General features: G+C 42.6%; 1 protein-coding gene and 1 long non-coding RNA gene across 2 annotated transcripts in view; one reads left to right on the top strand and one right to left on the bottom strand.

Moving 5' to 3' along the window:
* The window catches only part of Btc (betacellulin), a 38,616-nt gene extending 27,049 nt beyond the window's left edge, over positions 1-11,567 (bottom strand). Inside the window, exon 1 of the mRNA NM_022256.2 lies at positions 11,456-11,567. Within this exon, the coding sequence (NP_071592.1) occupies positions 11,456-11,519 (64 nt within the window). The 5' untranslated portion in view covers positions 11,520-11,567. The remainder of the gene's footprint in view (positions 1-11,455) is intronic.
* Positions 11,182-12,190, top strand: LOC148001251 (uncharacterized). Its single transcript, XR_015636886.1, has 2 exons — positions 11,182-11,338; positions 11,930-12,190. It is a non-coding gene; the product is annotated as an uncharacterized LOC148001251 (long non-coding RNA).
* Positions 12,191-20,359: the final 8,169 nt, after the last annotated feature.

Genomic DNA, 20,359 nt, shown 5'->3' with positions numbered 1-20,359 from the left:
GAAATCCAGCCCTGTTTCAGTTGAGTCCAAACCCGTCTCCATTAATGTACTTTGAGATCATCAAGTTAAAAAAATTACAGAATGTATTAAAGTCTTATCCCCATCAGTCAGCATGGGCAATGAAGTCAGCGAGGACAATACAAGCATTGAGAAGGAGGCCACCCGACAGGCCCATGACACAGACTCAATGTCACTGCTGGTGCTGAGGTAAGCAGCAGGCCAGCTGGATCAACTCTTTAAAAGGATCATATATGGCCAACTTACACAGTGTGTGCATGCTGTATTTGCTCATCTCTGAGCTGAATTTTCCATTTTGAAAGCCAAGAACATTTTGTATTTTAAAAACAAGTATCAGAAAATGTTCATTTGTCTCTATCATAATGATTAAAGACTTCTTAGATACATCGCAGGCTTCTGCTTATCTACTGAATCCAATTTCTTCTACAAGACTGATTTTTAAGATTTGAACCACACTCCCTGTCCCATCAGGGACTGGAAGACTATTTCATACTCATCCTCCCTGGGCTTTATTTAAAATAAAGTCAAATAGCATTGAGCATCAGGACAAGAGCAGCTTTGGGGTCACGGGAAGCAGGACTTGAGTTCTAGGTCTGCATTTTAATTGATAGGTTTGTGATTATGATTGTTACTAACCATGAAGCTTCAGTGTTCTCTGGGTTAAGCCTAACTCTCATGTCAAGGCAGGAAGTGCTTAAACGAAGAGGAGGAAAGAAATTATAAATTTTAACTGTAGTAAATGCCTTTTGCAGTTATGGAAAGCTATATCCTCAGCTTCATAAATGGTAGATGGCACTAACTAATTTCTACATTTTGAATGTAATTTCACTTGTCATAAAATGTGCAATATAGTAACAACAAAATATCTATGCGTACATATACACACACAGCATTCCTACTGTGTGTTCTGTAGTTAATGAGAAAGACTGTATATAAAAATCTTCATGTGACGTTTCTTCCTGGTGTTTTTGTTCACTTGGCTTTGTTCTTACATCTGAAGTTACTAGGTCTTGGCTGATTCATAGCCATGTGGGGTCTTTCTCATGTGTTGGGTCTTTGTGTTCTCAGCATCGCTCTGTGAGTCAGCACAGCATTTATAGGAGCTGGGATTTCTGACTTGGTTGGTTGAGTCAATGGCACGAATGTAGTTGATAAGGTCAGGTCTGAGACAGTACAATTCAGTAGCAATTAACTAAATTATAATCATTTCTCTAGACTCCAAAAGACACAGTAATAAAGTTTGCTTCCAGTTTAAATCAATGCAAGGAGGAAGATTGCAAGCATTGGAATTTTTCTCATAGCGTCTTCATTCATTTCATAGGATCTAGACTGTGTGAGCTGAGTGGTTCCCAGGTCCAGAAAGAAGCCATAGTTAACATGCAGCTGGAAACAATGACATTGGGCTTGCGCTTGACCTAGACATTGTGAAGTGGGTGAAATTTAGTACTTGTGCTCTCCTGTCAAAAACAAAGTCAAATCCTTTCCTACCTTTTCAGTTGTTGTCTTTCAGTGTTTATAAACTGTGCCCTTGTAAAGACTGCCCCAAGTATAAGGTATCGTTTAGTTTGTCTTAAAGCAAACCCATAAGAAGAGAAATTAGCTCAGAAGAACTTTTTCTAGAATCTAGACGAGGATTATGAAGTTACAATCCCAAGGCCATGAACATGGTTGAAAAGAAAGGAAAGAGAAGGGAGGAACTAAAACGTCTTCATTGTACCACACAGGGATAGAGTTCCTCCAGATGGGATGTTTACCCACACACGGGTCACATCAGTGGTTCTAACAGTCACCGGATCTAAGGTATGCTTCAGGAAAACAGAAGGAAGGGAAATGTATTGACCCAGGCAGGTGCAACACCAGTTCCCTCTGACAGAACTCCTTCTGCTACATGCTAATTTCCTCAGGTGGACGGGAGGCTCACCACGAGGCAAGGAGACAGTAGAAGAGCCCATTGGTTGGCCCACTGCATTCCAGCACAAACTGATTTTCTTGTGTGACTTAGGGAAATAGGACTCATTAGGAAGCAGTCACACCACATATTTCATAGTTCTAGGCCTGCTCACCGTGTCCTGAAAGACACATTCACAATTATGAGGCTGATTAGTCTAGAAAACCATTCAACCCATGCATAAACATGACGACTACTGTTGGGTAGCAGTCAATAAGAAAGAACAAGGGGGATATCATTTGGTTAGCTTTTGTTTAAAAAGGCACATGAAGTGAGCCTTACAATTATGTACACGAATACAAGCCAGAGAAAGGAAAGTGGGCATGAAATTTCCCCTTTATCCAAGAATTTATTTGCAATGGATGGGTTCTCTGGGTGGGGAGGGATCACTTTTTCTTCAATGGGCGATAAGAGGTATATCAGCCACACTTCAAGACATATTCAATTCTCGAGAAGTGACAATTTAATTCTCATTAGCTAACACCTATAGGACTCAATGGTTTTGTTTGTTTTAAAGAGAAGGACAAGAAGCTGGCTGTGTAGGGTGGAGGGGGAGGATAGGGCAGGAGTTGGGGGAGGGGAATATGTAATCAAAACATAATATGAAATTCTCAAGGAATAAAGAGTTCTTTAGATGAGCTTGAATAAGCCAGTTCCCCTTAGCATTCATCCGTCCTCATCTTTATCGGTAAAACTGTTCATTTAGGAGTAAAAATCAAAAGAAAGGAAAGCATGAAGTGAGCCTTACAATTATGTACACGAATTCACCTCACAACACAAAGTCAGTCTTCTGGCTGACTGTAATTACAAGCTGTCTCTAATTTATCTAAACACAAGTGAAGATTTTTCTCCCAGTTTTCTACTGCAAAATGGTTATGTTAGAAAAAGAAAAGTGGCCCCTGACATAGCAGCACTTGAAATTCCCATCAACCCATTTTAGCGGATACAGCTGTGGTTTCCGGTTCCTTCACACTAATAGGGTCCAGTTGACAGCTATTACTCAACGATCAGATCTGTGGAGACTTCGAGGTAGAAACGTCCTCAGGCATAAAATTGCTGCTGTATTCCAAGATGAAGCCCATGAGGAGGAAAAAAGTCACTGAACCCAGGTTTGGGTGGAAAAGAAATCGAATAATTTTCTGCTTCAATTTTCTGAATATTTATTTCTGAATTATTTCTGAATCAAAAAATTCTAGCTCTGACGGCTTGCCTCTTCTCTCAGGGGAGGCTGGTACCTTCTTCATTCGAAGATCTTCTAACCTTCAAAACATTCTCAAGGTGAAGTAGCCTTGTTCTGTATCCAGAAAAGCACGATACATCCCGGAAGCCATTTGGTCCACCTGGTTTCTGCACACTAAGAGCTCCCCCAAAGTGCCCAAGCGTGGGCAAATCGCCACATCTAGAACTTTCTTTTCTTTTCTTTTTTTAAATTTTATTTAATCTTTTTCTTTTACACTACAGATTTTATTCCCCTCCTGGTCCACCCTCTGACTGTTCCCCATCCCATACCTCGTCCCAGCCTCCCTGTGTCCACGAGGATGTCCGCACACCCCCAGCGCACCCCACCCTTTACCCAGCAGACCCCTAAACTCCCTGGGACCTCCAGTCTCTTGAGGGTTAGGTGCATCTTCTCTGACTGAACTAGAGCTTTATTTTCAAAGCTTCACTTGCTTTCAAGTATGTCAAGTTGTCTCCGATAAACCAGGATGTATCGTTCCCAGTCCTGTTTCCTCGGTGACTTGTTTACGTGCGCGCTTGCTTCTTCTTCCCACGTGATCAGTCTGGTTCCTGAGCCCACTTCTCATCTTATTCTTTTCAGATCATTGATGCCTAATAACCATAGACGTGCTTTAAAGTGATATCAGGCGCCCTTTCAAACAGTGAAAAATTAAAATAAATTTACATCTTTCTCATTATTATATGTTTTATAAGTAACAATAGTGCTCTCTGTTTACCAGCTAAGCACTATGCCGTACGAAAGAACCTTACTTTGGAATAAAATGATATGTTGCTGCTGGTGGTCCTTAGCACTAATGTCCATGAATAAATCTAATTCTGCCAGGCCATCTCCCTCAGAGACCAAGTTCTGATGTCATCTTGGCAGAAATATGTCTAGAAAAAAAGGTGTTTAGCAGATCTAAAGACATAAATGCAAAGAGTTATGGGGGGAAGTACAGGTTTCCTGAATTTTGGAAATTGTGTGTGTGTGTGTGTGTGTGTGTGTGTGTGTGAGAGAGAGAGAGAGAGAGAGAGAGGAGAGAGAGATTATGTATGTGTGTGAGAGAGAGAGAGATTGTGTGTGTGTGTCTGTGTGTGCATTAAAGTGTAAAGTTTACATTAAACACTTCATTGCCTACTATGAGTAGATAGTGGTCTAGAAAGATTTCCTGAACTAACTCACATTCATTTGCTCAACAAGTGTTCGCTGAATACTCCCTATACAGAAGCACTTAGACGTGCACGCTAACAAGATCTCTCTTGTGGTTATGGACAAAGATTCTTGCCTTTTTTCTTCCTCCAGAGGTGAAGTGTGGCACTTTTCTTTTTCCTTTGCTCAAGGTAAAGAATCTATTGTACCTAACAAATACACTGATTCTACTTCTAGTTTTTAAACTCTACCTATAAAGTATTTTGAATGTTAACATATTCTCAAAGTTGAGAATAGCCATTCTGTTTGAGAGATGTGTTTCCCAACTCCTGTATTATTCTATATTGTCCTCAAAATGACCCCATGTCCCTAAGTGATGATGATTATTATTATTTTGAGTATGTCAGAGAACAAGATGTGGGAAAGTTAAATAATTATCTCTGTTGTGAGCCACTAACGGAACAACTTAACATGATAAATGGCTATCTAAAGAATTTGAATTTTTCTCCTGAAAATTTATGAAATAATATCTTCTCCATTTTTCTTATACTCAGAAATAAATTTTGACATTTCATCACCGCCAGTTCTTCCAAACTGACAGTTCTATTCCTTTTTAATTGAAGCAATTATTTCTGTAATTCAAATAAATGAGACAATCTCATTGTGATGAGATGACTTCAAATATCAAAATCACCTTGCAGATACATTCAGCTACTGCAGAATGCCTGTGCCTCCTGTCAGTGTCACACAGCGACGTGAAGCTCTTAACTATGTGAAATCGGAGTCAGAATTGGCAGTGAAAAAGAAAAGAATCCATATTTAGAGGGTAGATGTGCATTTCACCGCCTTTGCAAATTTATGTTGCACATTTTCCTTACAAAGTCAAAGTAAAGTTCTTTGGGAGGGAATTTTTTTCTGTCATCTATTTCATAACTTGCAGGATCAGAAACATGAGAAACCAAGGCTGAAGAAAAAGATGCTTTCTCATCAATCAATACATCCTGATGATAATCAGAAATCCATACTCAAATTTGCAACAAAAAATCTTAAGAAGGTGTTGGTCACAATGACCTTTTCTCTGAGTTCTTTATTTTTTTAAAGATCTATTTATTTATTTTATGTATATGAGTACACTGTCGCTGTCTTCAGACACACCAGAAGGGGACATTGGATCCCATTACAGATAGTGTGAGCCACCATGTGGCTGCTGGGAATTGAACTCAGGACCTCTGGAAGAGCAGTCAGTGCTCTTAACTGCTGAGCCATCTCTCCAGCCCCCCTCCCCCTTTCTCGGATTTCTTATTGTCTAGTAAAATAGATTATGTGTATCTAAACCCCACTGTTTGGACTCCCTGTAGGTGTTTTACAGAGATAAAGACCATTCATACCATAGCCTTGGTTCATTCCTATCAGGTTTTGTAAATGAGGGTAGTAAGACTAGGAAGGTTTGAGGGACTGAGGTCTCAGAGTCAGTAATTCCCAGCACTGGGGATTACAGCCAATGGTCTGGCTAAGTCTGCTTCTTAGCTCCCATATTAATCCAGATCAGAGTGGACCTTGTCACCTATTCTCAGTAACAGGCAAGTGGCTCTACTCTAGGATGACAGAAAAACAATGCCACCCCCCAACTGGCTACAGGAGCATGTGGGTGTCACGTGGCTGGAAATAGGCCCAGGAAGGTGTAGGAGTCAACCCATCCATTTGAGTTTATTTAAGTGTGGGATCAGACTAGAATGTCTGGAGTGATGCTTGTCACAGGCCGAAGCAAACACCTGCTCCAAGTTAACTTCCACCCAACCAGGAATGCCCAGGCCAGGTTCATGGGCAGATGGGTTGCGTGGGTGGATTTTAGAGCCAGAATCTTCCAAATACCCAAGATAGCCAACGATGACAGAGATGCACAGGGAAGCAACATTGCTGAAGGTGAGGGGAAAGCTATGGTGGAAACTCCATTAAAAAAAAAAATATATATATAAGCCAAGAATATGGGATCCCAATGTCAGTTTTCCACTTTAAAGCATCTCTGGCTTTTAGGATCCAGTGTGTCCCATTCAACAGTGAATGCTTATCTACTAGGACTTAGAAACTTACCTCCCACTTTAAAATTCATACACAATAATGTCAGAAACATGGACTCCTTACATGATACCTCAATGTAGCTCCTGTACTAAGTGTATATATTTTATACATTAAGTTATCAGTGCCTTAGGCCAGTGCCTGTCCTGTACTACATTACTGGTCACTTTTGGGATGAAGACCAAATGAGATAAAGGGTGTAGAGATGATCTTTATAAAGATTCCCCCAAAAGATAAAGAGTAACAATGCTAAGATTCCATACTTAAGGTCAAGCAGAGACCTAAACACCCAGCAGCATCCTGTGTCCATCAGAAGCCTAGAGGGTGGGCTACTAAGAAGATATTCAGGAGGGAATCAACTCAAGTCCCCCAAAAGGACTTCATGCATCTCTGCTGAAGATCCTTTGGCCTTTCTCCTAGCTGATCTGTCCTGGATCCCCTCATGCTCAGTGCAAGCTTGGACCACACAGCTCACCCCAAAGAAGGGAGAAGAAAGGTTTGTGTGCCCTAGCTTGCAACTGGGCAATTGCTGGTTCGACCATCTCCATGCGTGATTGAGAACAAATGAAGAATTCCCCAGTACTGACAAGGCCAAGGGGAGCAGCCTCCAAAGCAAATCTATTTCATGTCCACAGAGGCTACCAAGGCTGTATTTTGTTGTTTTTCTTCCGTTGAATATCGCACAGAAATCCACGAATATAACAACTTTCTTATTCTCCACTGATGAAAAGCATTGTTCTAACTGAACAAGAGATAAATCACCTGGTATTCAAAGAGCATTTTCCAACTGCCTCAATTAAGTCTGCTGTCCTTCCCTACCCCACACAATCACTTCTTTTTCTTTCCTTGGTGTTAGATATTAAACCCAGGTCCTCAGGCATGAGGTATATTCCCAATATCCAAATACTTCTTTTGAAGAGCTTTTTTGACCCATCAAATCTGCCCTAGAACCAAACCTATAAAACGTGTACAGTACATTTGAATCTTCGACAGAAGAAATGATCTTACTTTTTGCAAAATAAAAGTCTTTTCTGTGGAAGGCTCTTTCACACCTGCAGTATCAGGCTCATGTAGCAAAGGATAAAAGAAAAAAGTCCTTCAGTATCTCTGACCTGTGTCAACATGAAATCAAAAGATTTACTAGACTTGACATTTTGATAGGGCATGCCCTCCAACGGCCATGTGCACTCACCATTCACTTCACTAGTTATTGTGAATTCTTGTTTCATGTCAAGAATTCTTTACTCAACCCTCCATGAGTAAATAAGGGCAAATAATAAACTCAGAAGTTTTAAAAGATACAAATGTTCTACCAGTAACCCAGTCCTTTATAGAGTTCCTGCCGCACTTTCAAACAAGAGAACGGAATATGAACACTGTTGTGCTTTCCAAACGCATTCTGCAATTCATGCCACTAACCCACAGATCAGTAAACAACAATTTACATATCCTTCAAAAATGTAAAGAATGAATGCAAGTATTTCATGGTCAGTTGACCTGAACAACTGATAAGCAAAGTAGGCAATTACTTAATTGATGTGAATTCAGATTAAATACCGCATCTCTCTCCAACCATCTAAAAATATCTCTCTTCATTTCTTTAAAAAGACTCACCTTAGCAACTGATTTTTTTGTAAGATCTAGTCATTAGCCTTAGAAAGCACACTCATTTCAGTCAGACTCGCTTTCCTCTTCAGTTTGACTTGTGAGCACTAAAGTTAGCAAGAAACCAGAGTCACCCAAACCAGATTTAGGTCCTCATGGCTTGCTTTACATGGCAAGCAAATGCAAGCAGTCCAGGAGGAAATCACCACAGGGTGTTCCCCACTTTCTTTGGCAAGTGAGAACTCACGGATTAGCTTCTTTGTCATTTAAAGAACCGTGGAGAACATAGCTCTGACTACAGAGATCTAACATCTTATCTCCTATAATTCTAAAAGGTGGGACTAAAACAGGATGTCAAGGGGAAAACAAAATCACTCAAATGGTGCCCTCTCAGGCACTGGAACGTCTATCAATGACTGAATTTGATTAACAAGAGACTCAAGGTGAGACATTTAAGTCAAGATTTCAACCGACTCTCTAAAAATGATTTGGTGTAGTTTTGATAAAATAAAACCAACTCGATGTGTATAAGGATATCAAGTGCATAGGTAAATAACATATTTACATATAGAGATTTGCAATATGTGTTAAACGTATGTGTATTTTATAAAACTAATGATTGTGTGGTATACCTCTTTGTTCTCCATCCCCAACTCATTTTGCTTCATAAAATCACTAAATTTTATGTATCAGTACACGCACACACACACACACACACACACACACACACACACACATAGATAGATATAGATATAGATATTCCTGAATAGGTCATCTACTACATGCCCAGTATCTTTTGATGCATCTACATCTACAATACATATGCTATCCCTAACTGATCACGTATTATATATATGCTATTCCTAACTGATCACATATTATTTTGGTTTTGTGTGTGTGTGTGTGTGTGTGTGTGTGTGTGTGTGTGTGTGTGAAGAATGTGGTGATGAAAACATAACACCTCCTCTTTTTACAAATGAACAAAGCCATGTCAAGCAACATGTCACTTACAGACATCCCGGGACACAGAGGAGCAAGGGTAGAGCCAGGTCTCCTGTCTGCTCAGTGACAAGTGGGCAGTGTCACCTCACATGACATCGCTCACAGTTTTTGCAAAAGTAAAGTAACATATGGTTTAAATTAGGCATGGGGGCATCAGTGTGTGTGTGTGTGTGTGTGTGTGTGTGATTGAAGGAAGGAAGAATAGATAATGGAAACATCCCTTGACCCTTGGCAAGCTTGTCTGGGATTTAGAGACAGGATCTGATCTCCTAAGCCATCAGTCATCAGGGAGGTGGCACGTTTAGGTTTCCCTGGGTGTATTGTAACATTGGAATAGGGAATTTTTTTTTTTAACAGGTTGAGGGTATGGAATAGAGTGATTGACAGTAAAGGGGAAAAAGGCCATCAGCCCTGAAAGATCATTTCTTTCCTGACTCTCCTTCTGGCCCAGAAACATAGCTCATGCTTAACTCATGTTCTTAAGACAATCAGGCCATTTAGCCCATTGTCCCCTCCCCTCCCACACAGCACCCTAATGCCAGTTTTATCTCCTCTGATTCATTGTTTACATCCTCCATTCATGACTTGTGTTGAGTCTGTTTAACTGCGTATTGATTTCTGATTAAACATTTTAACTTGTCTTGGATTTATTGCTGGTGGTTTATTTATTTATTTTATTTTATTTTTTTTTGGCTTGGTCTGTTTGGTTTGGTTCTTTTGGTTCTTCATAATCCACATTTTCTCTCAAACCAATTGCTTCTTTTTTTCCAGGAGAGAATTAATGCTGAGTCAGCATCCCTCTACTGGATGCTTTTTTTCCCTTCCCAACTCTTACCCTGGCTTCCTCTCTTCTTTCAGATTCCCCCAGTACCCATACATATCTTCCGTGCAACTTCACGTTGTTCCATATTCAACATGGTGCTCTCCCTTCTCTGCTTGTCTGAGCCTTCCCCCTGATTGTTTAGCATTGTCCGTTTGACATTCCCAACTCAACATAAATGCAAGAACCGTGTCTAAGAACACTCTTCTGCCTGCGCCCTGTACACTTTAGCATATGGCTGGCCATAGCGAGATGAAGAAGGACTCAGCTGTGGGGCAATCCAGACAAGGTAGAGGACGTGAGTGCCAGCTGCGTTCAAGTGACACTGACAATAGTCTCAGCGCTTCCTCTACACCTCCACCTCGTGTCACTCCTCTTAGGCCACATCACTCTACCGTGGGTTAAGGTGACCGGCCTCCACTGCAGGCTAAGCCAGTCCTTTCTCTCTAACCTGGACCCTTCATGGAATCTACCTGCCACCGGGTTGACAAGCATCTAATCTTCCTTTCTAGCTCTGTAGACACAGCCAAGAAATTTCACTTACGCTCACCTGTTTTTCCACTGTGAAAGACAATCTCATCCCTTTTCAGAGTTGCTAGCCTTCCAGGCTTGAGAGTCGGTATATAATAGCATGGTGACACATGAGAGGTCCCTCTCCTCCCAATGCCCAATCCTCCTAGACTCTGCCTAAGGCTAGAGAACACCCTTCCCTTCCAAAACCCTGAGGACCTCAAAGCAGACATCTTGAGATGGCTGGACTTTGGCAGAGGGCAGGATACCACCTGAAGCTCCAGCTTTCCCTTCTGAGCTTTGGTTTCCAGGGAGCTGCTTCTCCTCTCTTCCTTCCTGAGGACATCACAGCCAGGAGTTCTCAACCAACTGGCCCTAACTTCCCAAATATAGAGATGAATTTTTCTCTCCTGACTTCTTAAAGTGGGAAGCAGCAGGTCCCAAGTAAGGCGGGTCAGTATTTTTTTTTTCTTTTCTCTTTGCTTTCTCCTCCTGAATGGAAAAGTAAAAGAGGGCTTTCCCCTCATAGCTCTAGCCACTCTCGGATGGATGAAAAAGGTGAAAGAGAAAAGGGGTGTGTGTGTGTGTGTGTGTGTGTGTGTGTGTGTGTGTGTGTGTGTGTGTAATGAAGCCTCCTAAGCCACTGGTAGTCTCAAAAGCAGTCCTGTCTCTCTCACACATTCCTGGAAAACACACACACACACACACACACACACACACACACACACACACACACACACGTGATAGGAATCTGCCTCTGCCTCTGCCTCTGCAGGTACCTTCTAGGTCAGAAGGGTACTTCTTGTTCCTGCCTTTGAGATCCTCCTCCCATCTCACGCACCTGCTAAGCACCTCCCGGGTCCCTGCCAGCACCTCCTGCTGGCTTCACTCCTGGCACTCCAAGGTGCCACCTGAGCACAGCCCAGCAGCCGGCAGCAGGATCCCTTCCTCCCTGGGGCCTCGGGCACACCCAGGGAAGCCTCCAGCAGGTGTAAGCCAGAGGCGGGATCTTCTTAACTTCGCCAGCTCACTCTTCCATCAAGGCTCACGGGACTCCAGCACCCTGTCTTTTCTTCTGATCTGTAGCTCTCTCAGAAAGAACACTTACCCAGGACAAGGGCCAGGAGCAGCGGCAGGGAGCTGACACCGCTGCCTGGGGCAGTCGAGTCCATCAACCGTGCTGTGTGGGGCAGGGCAGCCCCTGAACGAGTCTCTCTCGGCTCCTTCTCCGTGCCCTTCCCGGGCCCTGGCACTGAGAGGGTGCTTGGAAACTAATCCCTTAGCCAGGAGGAAGCGAAACTACGCTGCAGGCAGCCTGGCTACAGAGCAGGGAAACACCCGGGGCGGGCAGCCAGCGGGTTCCAGTGTCACCGAGAACTGGGAGCCTCCTATTTATCCTGGAGCCTTCTGCACACACCCCCGGAGAGGCACACCACTTGGTGCTGGTAGCCTGCACGCTGCTCCCACCCAGCTGCCCCACACCCATACTCACACCCAAGGACACATTCAGAGGGCCACGGGGCCAGCTCACCCACTCCCCCTGCTGGGTCTCACCTGATGGTTCATTTCTCTCCCCTTGCAGGAGAGAATAAGGTAAACTGGGCCCAGAAGAGAAGCTGAGGAGGACCTGACCATGTGGCCTCAACTCATGGAGCCCTCTGGGGGAAAGTCTGGAACTCTCCTTCTGGCCCAAGGAGCGAATTCTGAAACAAGAGCGAAGTTCACCGGGGGGGGGGGGGGGGGGGGGGGGGGACCCTCAGGCATTTGACAGCTGACACAGGCAGGCGATTTCCCAAGATTCATTGTTGTCTGTAGAATTCTTAAAGGTAATACCTCACTTTTTTCAGTGTCTCCTGTTCATTTATTAACTATCTGGGTATTTTAGTTTGCCAAGATGTACTTTAGAAATGTCACCTATCAGCTGGATGTGGTGACGCATTAGGGTAGAAGCAGGAGGATAGCTAGGTCGCAGGGTCAGCCTGGCCCACATAGCACAATGTGAGCTCAGAAACTAACTTCGTAACGACTCATCTAAGTAAATAGATAAGTAAAAGAACTTTATTTATATTTAATTTACCTATTATTTTTATTTATCTCTTAATTCTAGTTGAATTTTTCTATTTTCTTTTTCGTGTGCGTGCGTGTGTGTGTGTGTGTGTGTGTGTGTGTGTGTGTGTGTGTGTTTGTGTGTGTGTGGTGTGTGTGGGGCGGAGGGCTTCTGTGATTTGTCAAACCTTATCCCTCCTTCATGATGCCTAGTTATGGGAAGTTCTTATGCATCGAGCCATTTCTGGAACCCAAAGTCACACTTGACAGCCTTCACAGAGGGAAAAGAGCTTCCAGTTTTACCATATAACATGAGTATATTTGTATCTAAACTGACCAAAGGGTTTGACTCTTGCGAACTGATTTGCTGATCTTGTAAAAAGCAACTCGAAGAAGCCACCGACCTTCCGAAGTTGTATTTCTGACACTGAGAAGCACAACGACCATTTCTTACATATGCGATGTAAGTCAGCCATCTGCCCCTTCTTTCGGATTCCTTTTTATAAATTAGGTCAGTGATACTTTATTTCCAAACCCATCCTAATTATTTCAGTGCTCTAGGCAAATAACAAATCTGCAAGGATGGGAATTGGCTCTTTGGTTTTCAAATCCATCCATTCTAGCTACCCCCTTAGAGCCCTGGAAGAGGTGACTTCTCAGACGAAGGGTGGGGTTGAGGGCATGGAAGGACTGAGGGATAGGAGGTCATGCACTGCAGAGGTAGCGGCCCACTAGAGGAGGCCAGCAGGGCTATAGAATGCTGTACTCCCTCAACATATCTCCTCCCTTCTGTCCTCCTGGCATCTTCTCCCTCTCCTACACCAAGGCTCTCTCTGAGATGACACCACAGTCAACATCTGCCTTCTTATCACCAACAGACAGCTACAGCCTCTTTTCCTATCCTGCTATCTGTAAATACTAATAATAAAAAAAAGCACACCTAAGCAAAATGCCCTGTTAGTTTATTGAGAAATTATGAGGCCAGGACGTGATCTACGTATTTAGCATTCCTGACATTCAAATGGTAAATTAACTTTTTCGGGCCTAGAGGATGAAATAGTGTAATTTAATATACTTACTAGGCCAGATAAAGTAGTATCTTCCCTGGGAGCTTTATTTACCGCCAGAAATAAAATGAAATGCTCTCAAGAATCCGTCCTCTAGATTTCCTGGTCACAGAGAGCGAGTCTCTTCAAGGTCAAGAGAATCTCCCTTCCTCTTTTCCACTCTGTTCCTTCTCCTTCTCCCCTTCCTTCTGTCCCTTCCTTCAGTCTCCCCACCCACCAGCACCACCACCACCCCACACACACACACACTCTCCAGCACTCTAATTTCTTAGGAAGGAATTTAAACCAGAAATCCAAGCTTTAAGCTTGGGAAGCTGGAGTTAAGTACCGACCTTCCCGTGTCCTTATTTGTGTAACCAAGATGTGTCTCAAGTCTTCAGATCATAAGCTGGGCTATAGCCAAAGGAGAGCAGCTCAGTGTGGCACGGGAGTCACTAAATGGAACTTGATCCATTGTTGTAGACTTTGTTTGGATGACATCACCCTGTGTCAGGATTAGTCAGGTACAAGCAGCCCTCCCAAATCTGGTATGAGGCTCTAGAAGATTCCTTTGAAGGGCCTTCGAGCATCAGCTTTTTCCTCTTCCCACACAGAGTAGCCTCCGTCAAGGATGCTCCTCCCCCTCCTCTGGACAAGACAAAATAAACCTGTAGTTATTTGTGGTCACAACACATAAACAGACACACATGATGATGTAATATGGAAGATTCCAGAACATATTTACTCTGGGTTAACATAGTCTCCAAATTTTGACTGAGATCATAGATTCAGCAGTCGTGGGAGGTTTTCAAGTGGCTGTCAGTGAGGCTTACTTCAATAAGAGTAGTAAACCAAAATCTTTTTAAAATGTATTGTTTGGGTATAGTCATGAGATAAAATTTTAAAGTATCAAGTTGCTCTCTAATAAAATACTGATTAAAAATCACTGCTCCAGATTTCTACTTACTTGACTGTGTTTTACAGTGGAATTTTTTTTTCGTGGAAGACTCCTTTGTCTTTCTTTTCCTTGCCCACTTTTTCCTTTTCAGCATTTGAGGATTCCACCTTTATGTACAAAGCAGGTTCAACTCGACATTTTTTTCTACCCAGCAGCTAAGTGAGAGTTTAGGAGGTCTCAAACACACTCACCTAGGTTTGGTTCACTGTTGTTATCCTTTCCTTCAATCAAATTATTAATGCTATGGAAAGAAATATCCTCTGTTAAAAGGAGGGAACAAGGTAACAAGCACCTGAGGAGTACAACTCTCAATTCTGTCTGTGACAAGACCCTACCGTCCTTCCCTAATGTGCTTGCCACCATGGTTTGGTTTCGTGTCCTACAACACAGTGCCAAATTCCCATCTGTGTAGCTATTCCTGTGGGTGCGATAACAGAGGTGGAATACCAGGTGTTGCTGTTTTAGGACTCTGTTCAAACTGGAGCTGTATCCCCAAGCTGATGGATCAAAGATGGTTCCCTTTCCTAAAGCTTCAGTTTCTATCGCTACAGAGTGCAACAGTCAAGACTGGCATAGTTTTCACGGCAGAAAATAATAGCTACCTCTAAGGGAGAAATCTGGTACACTAGAAATCCATTCAGTGAATTACAATTGTCACACCATCAAACTTTAGATGGTTCCAGGAGGCATTGCCTTAGAAAGAGCTTTGTGTAGAAGCTCAATCCTTCTATCAAGGTTCTGTCAGGGCCTCTGAGCCATCATGACGTTCTTTGAAATCCATGGAGGTGAAGGCATGTCCTCACAGCTCTGGCATTTTTTCAGGCCTGCAGAATCACGATATACTCCATCAATGTGGGGCTCTTGTTTGGAGCAGTGGGTGGGGTCTCACTTCATAGGACCGACAGCTGGAGCAGAATGGATGGAACTGGAGTAGGCCAGATCTGAGGCTCTCAGGTAAAGTGAGCTCACGAGTGGGCCCTGGGTCAGTGCCCTGAAGCTGTTCTTCCCACCAACCTTTAGACTGTGATGGGAAGGGCTCACTTGACAGTCTGAAATGCTTGGCAAGCCCTCTAGTGTTCTGGTGGTCCCTTCGAGCCATGTTAATCTCCTAAGCAAAAGGTTAAATGAAGAAACAATTCGTTTCTAGCACAGAGCCAGCCAGGCTAAGGACTTTCCAAATCTTTCTGCTGTCTTTTCCATTTTATTTAAGTTCATCTTTAAGTTATCTCTTTGTTCTCCCTCTCCCTGTCTCCCTATCTCCCTGTCTCCCTGTCTCCCTCTCTCCCTCTCTCCCTCTCTCCCCCTCTCCCCCTCTCCCCCTCTCCCCCTCTTCCTTTTTTAGAGGAAGAATGGAATTTTGTAAATTAAATGAATGGGGAAATGCTGTGGTATTCAAATTTGAAACATGGTCATGTCTTATTCTTCACTTGTTCTCAGGTGAAACCATCCAAATTCTTAACATGATGGATTCTCAGTTGTCTACTTGATGATACTTAGAATCTCCTAGGAGATAGATCTTTGGGCATTCAGGTGAGGGGTTATCTTTATTAGGCTAACTGAGGTGAGATGACCCACCATGGCTGGCACCATTCCCTGGCTGAAGTCTTCGTATGAGAGGGGAGAGCACAAGTGTCCACGGGGATGTGCATCTATCCGGGGGATGTGATGTGGCTCAAGCTCCTGCTGATTGGTTTTCCTACATGGAAGGCTGTACTCTGAGCTGTGTGGGAAAACAAACCCTTTCTCCCTTGAGTTGTTTGGTCAGGGTGTTTCATAACAGCAAAAGAAGGACCCAAGAAACTTGTTTTAGCTTCAGTGAGATTCTGATTCTCCCAAACAATTTAATTATGTCCTTGGTCTAGCCATCTTCAGTGGTTAAGCTTTTCCCACAGAAGAAAATGCATTCCTTAGTGATGTCTTTAAGCTGATTTCTAATTTCTCTAAAGTATTTTATTCAGCCTGGTACTATTTGTCTATCATCCGTCTATAGATAAAGTATTGTAAATATTAAAACTGATATAAAATACTCACAGTTAGCTTAAAACATGTTACTCTGAGGGACTGGAGAGATGGTTTAACTGTTAAGAGCACTGGCTAGTCTTCCAGAGGACCAAGGTTCAATCCTCAGCACCCCACAGCAGCTCACAATTATGTGTAATTCCAGATCCAGGGAATCTGGCACCTTCTTCTGGTCTCCATGGAGAACTACATGCACGCAGTGTACATATGTAGTGTAGACAAAACACTCATAGACATGAATTAAAAATTAATAAATCTTTTAAAAAGACATGATAGCTTATAAAAGCATTCTTACGTTTTTGTCTCTCTCTTTAAAGAATACGGATGTCCCCACTAACGATTATAAACAACCTATAATGACATCATTGTTGAGATTAACTCATAATGATCACTCACATAAAGTCGTTCAAATTCAAAGGCAGGTAGTTCACAATGCAAAAGAAGTACAAACTAGAAAAATCACACAAACTGTATGAAATAAAGCCATAGCTGTTCTCTGTGGCGGTTAGAGTTAATAGCCAATCCGATTGGATCTAGAAACATCTAAGAAGCCCTCTAGGTTGTCTGGGAAGGCATCGAGGAAAGGAGAGGAATCACTGAAAAGCCAGCCCAGCCATGGCAGAAACTTCCAGATGTGGCCCCAACATAAAGGAGCCCAAGGGAAACCCATGCTGCCTGTTTCCTCTCATGGGCGTTTTGCAGGTGAGTAACTTTATCCTGTAGTTCTCTCCATTAGAACCCATCCCCCGTCTCACAGTGTGGACTGACATCTGCTCTAGGAACCCCCAGGCCTTCTTGCGGGAATGGGACTGCTAAGAACACCTGGTTCAGAGCGGCCTCACTGTGCAACGCCATTGTTGGATTACCTGATGTGAGCATGGTAACCAACACAATACATTTCCTTTCATAAGACAGAACCGTCCCACGGGTCTATTCCTCTGGAGAATCTCGACTAATATGGCCTCTGAACCTGTTACATGCAGTTTGAAGCCCCCTTTCCCTAATCAATCAGGAATCCCACCAGGATTCCACAAAGAGTATAGTTTTCAACTCTCCTCATAGTATCTGCATGGCAATAACGAGTTTCCAAACTGTTTTCCATGATCTTTACACTCAGAAGAAAGTGACTTCCATTTTGCTTGCTAATAAGCCGTCTACACTTGCAGATGCTATGATTCTAAAACTGCCACTGACGGGAAACCAAAGCAAAACCGGACAACTGGGATTATGTCTGACTACTAAGCTTCTTGCCTCAAAGGTAACAGTCAGTGATATGAAGAGACAACCAACAGAATGGGAAAAATATTTCACACCCATTCACCTGAAAAAGGATTAATACCCAGGTATATGCAGAAAGCTAAGAGAGTGGAATGAGAAGACCACTCGTTAGATTAAAATATGAGCAAGTGACTTAAGTAGACATTCCCCCTCCCAAAAATTAAAATGCAAATAGTCAACCATATTTAAAAGAGTCAATATTATTAACTACCAAAAAATATAAAGCAAAACTGTAATCAGGTTATCATCTTATTCTGGTTAAGATGGTTATTAATAAAAAATAACAACAAAAAATATGTAAAATGTAAATTGCAAATGCTGGTGAGGATGAGGAGAAACAGAAAGCCTGAGAGTCATTGGCAAGGATGTATATTAGTTCAGCCATCATAGAAATCACTGTGATTCTCCTTCATTCCTCATCTTGAAATATGCCACACATGGCCCCATCACTGGTCAGAGTTCTAACAGAGGAAACGGTATGGAAAACACTACAGGCATCCAGCCCACAGAAGGTATCTTAGAATTTTGAATTACACACGCTGAACTTGGTCACTTTCTTTCTTTTTGGTAGATTTTTATTTTAAATATGGTTTAGATTAACGATGCTTATCCTTGGTATGGCCCTTTCGCCAGCTACCATGTGGGAGCTAACACAGTTTGGGTATTAGCTAGAGTTTTTGTCTTATTCCTATCTGCCTAGTTTCCCCCTAATATCCTTTCCTGTTGAGAATTCCACCAGAGTCCACAGTGTGCTTAGCTGCCATTTCTCCTCCAGATCACATTGGCTGTGACAGCTTTGCAAACTTGTTAGGTCTTTTATTCAGTGTCTCTTCCTTGATCTCCTTGTAGTCAGGGGAGACTCATAGAGGTGGAGGCAGAAGACTTCAACAGTGAAGCATCGTCTCACACCACAAGACGGGTGCAGAATGTAAGCATTGCTGACCTCGACTGATCGCCTGCATTCTACCATTTTGTCAGTGTTTCGGGGTTGTTTGCTTGGTTTTTGGTTTTTCAAGACAGGGCTTCTGGCTGTCCTGAAACTCCTCCCCTCTATAGACCAGGCTCACCTCAAAAGCAGAGAATTACCTTCCTCTGCCTCCTGGGAGCTGGGACTAAAAGTATGTGCCACCACCCCTGGCTTATCAGGTTTTTCTACTGCAAAGTGGCTCTCCCCTTGATTGTTGTCCCATTGTTGCTTTCTGTAAGAAATCCCCAGGTCCAAAATGCACTTGAGGGGGACAGACATTTGTCTCACCTGTTTGAGGGCAGAATATCTATGCATTTTAATTATTTTTATTTTTGCAGGGGTATATACATTATATCCTATTGTTCCAGCATTAATTTGTAGGCATTGATTTTTTTTTTACACTTGGGATATAACCAGAGACAACTTGGCTCCCTGTCACTAGCTGCTGAACATATGTCTTCAACAGAACACAAGCTCCTTCCTCTGCCAGTGCCTGTCTCATAGGAAACACAGGTAGCATGGGAGGGAAACTCCAACTAGAGCCAGTGTGTTTATAAAATTAGGTGTGGCTACGAAGAGGTGCCAAAATTCAGTGGCTTAGAGAAACATGGGTTTATTGCTTTTTCATATAACTGTTTAAGGTGGAGCTATGGAGTCACGTACTAGCACCATGTCCCAGCCTGATGAAAATTAAAACACAAATATAAAAAAAAGGGGGACAGTGGAAGTAGGTAGTTATAAAGACCAGTCAACTCCAATCCCATGACCAGATGCAGAAAATAAAGAAGGTAACTCTCCTGTTTTCCCCTATTTAGTTTTGAATCTGTGTGTGTGTGTGTGTGTGTGACTGTGACTGTGTGTGTGACTGTGTGTGTGACTGTGTGTGTGACTGTGTGTGTGACTGTGTGTGTGTGTGACTGTGTATGTGACTGAGTGTGATTGTGTGTGTGTGCTTGTGTGAGTGACTGTGTGTGTGACTGTGTATCTGACTGTGTATGACAGTGTATGTGTGTGTGACTGTGTATGTGACTGAGTGTGACTGTGAATGTGTGTGTGACTGTGTGTGTGTCTATGAGTGTCTGTGTGTATGACTGTGTGTGTGAATATGTGTGTGACTGAGTGTGACTGTGTATGTGTGACTGTGTGTGTGTCTGTGTGTGTGACTGTGTGTGTGACGGTGTATCTGACTGTGTGTGACCGTGTATGTGTGTGTGACTGTGTTTGTGACTAAGTGTGATTATGTGTGTGTGACTGTGTATGTGACTGAGTGTGACTGTGTGTGACTGTGTGTGTGACTGTGTGTGTGACTGTGTGTGTGTGACTGTGTGTGTGACTGTGTGTGTGACTGTGTGTGTGTGACTGTGTGTGTGTAAAGCAAAACCCTTTGTCTTATCTCATGTATCATGAAATCTGTTGTCTTTGTCCGATTAGTACTTACCTAATTTTTATTTTATATTATAGAATTCAAATTACAGGATATTACATTGAATAATAGAACTCAAGGCCTTTGCCTTCTCTTTGGAAAATTGTGTTTTCTTGTGTATGAGGGTTAGTTTCATAATGTTGAGCAAATTATGACACATTAACCCTGTATGGGAACAATATTGTCTCTCTATGATGATTAAATTGGAATCAAGAATTGTGTGTAGAGTTTTAGCTTAACAAGGAGTGGAACTGTGATAGTGAATTTCATGGGTC

This window comes from Rattus norvegicus, chromosome 14 (genome assembly GCF_021556685.1).
Source record: "Rattus norvegicus strain SHRSP/BbbUtx chromosome 14, alternate assembly SHRSP_T2T, whole genome shotgun sequence".
Classification (NCBI taxonomy): Eukaryota; Metazoa; Chordata; class Mammalia; order Rodentia; family Muridae; genus Rattus; species Rattus norvegicus.
Note: the sequence above shows the minus strand (reverse complement) of the source record. Positions and strands in the feature narration are given on the sequence as shown.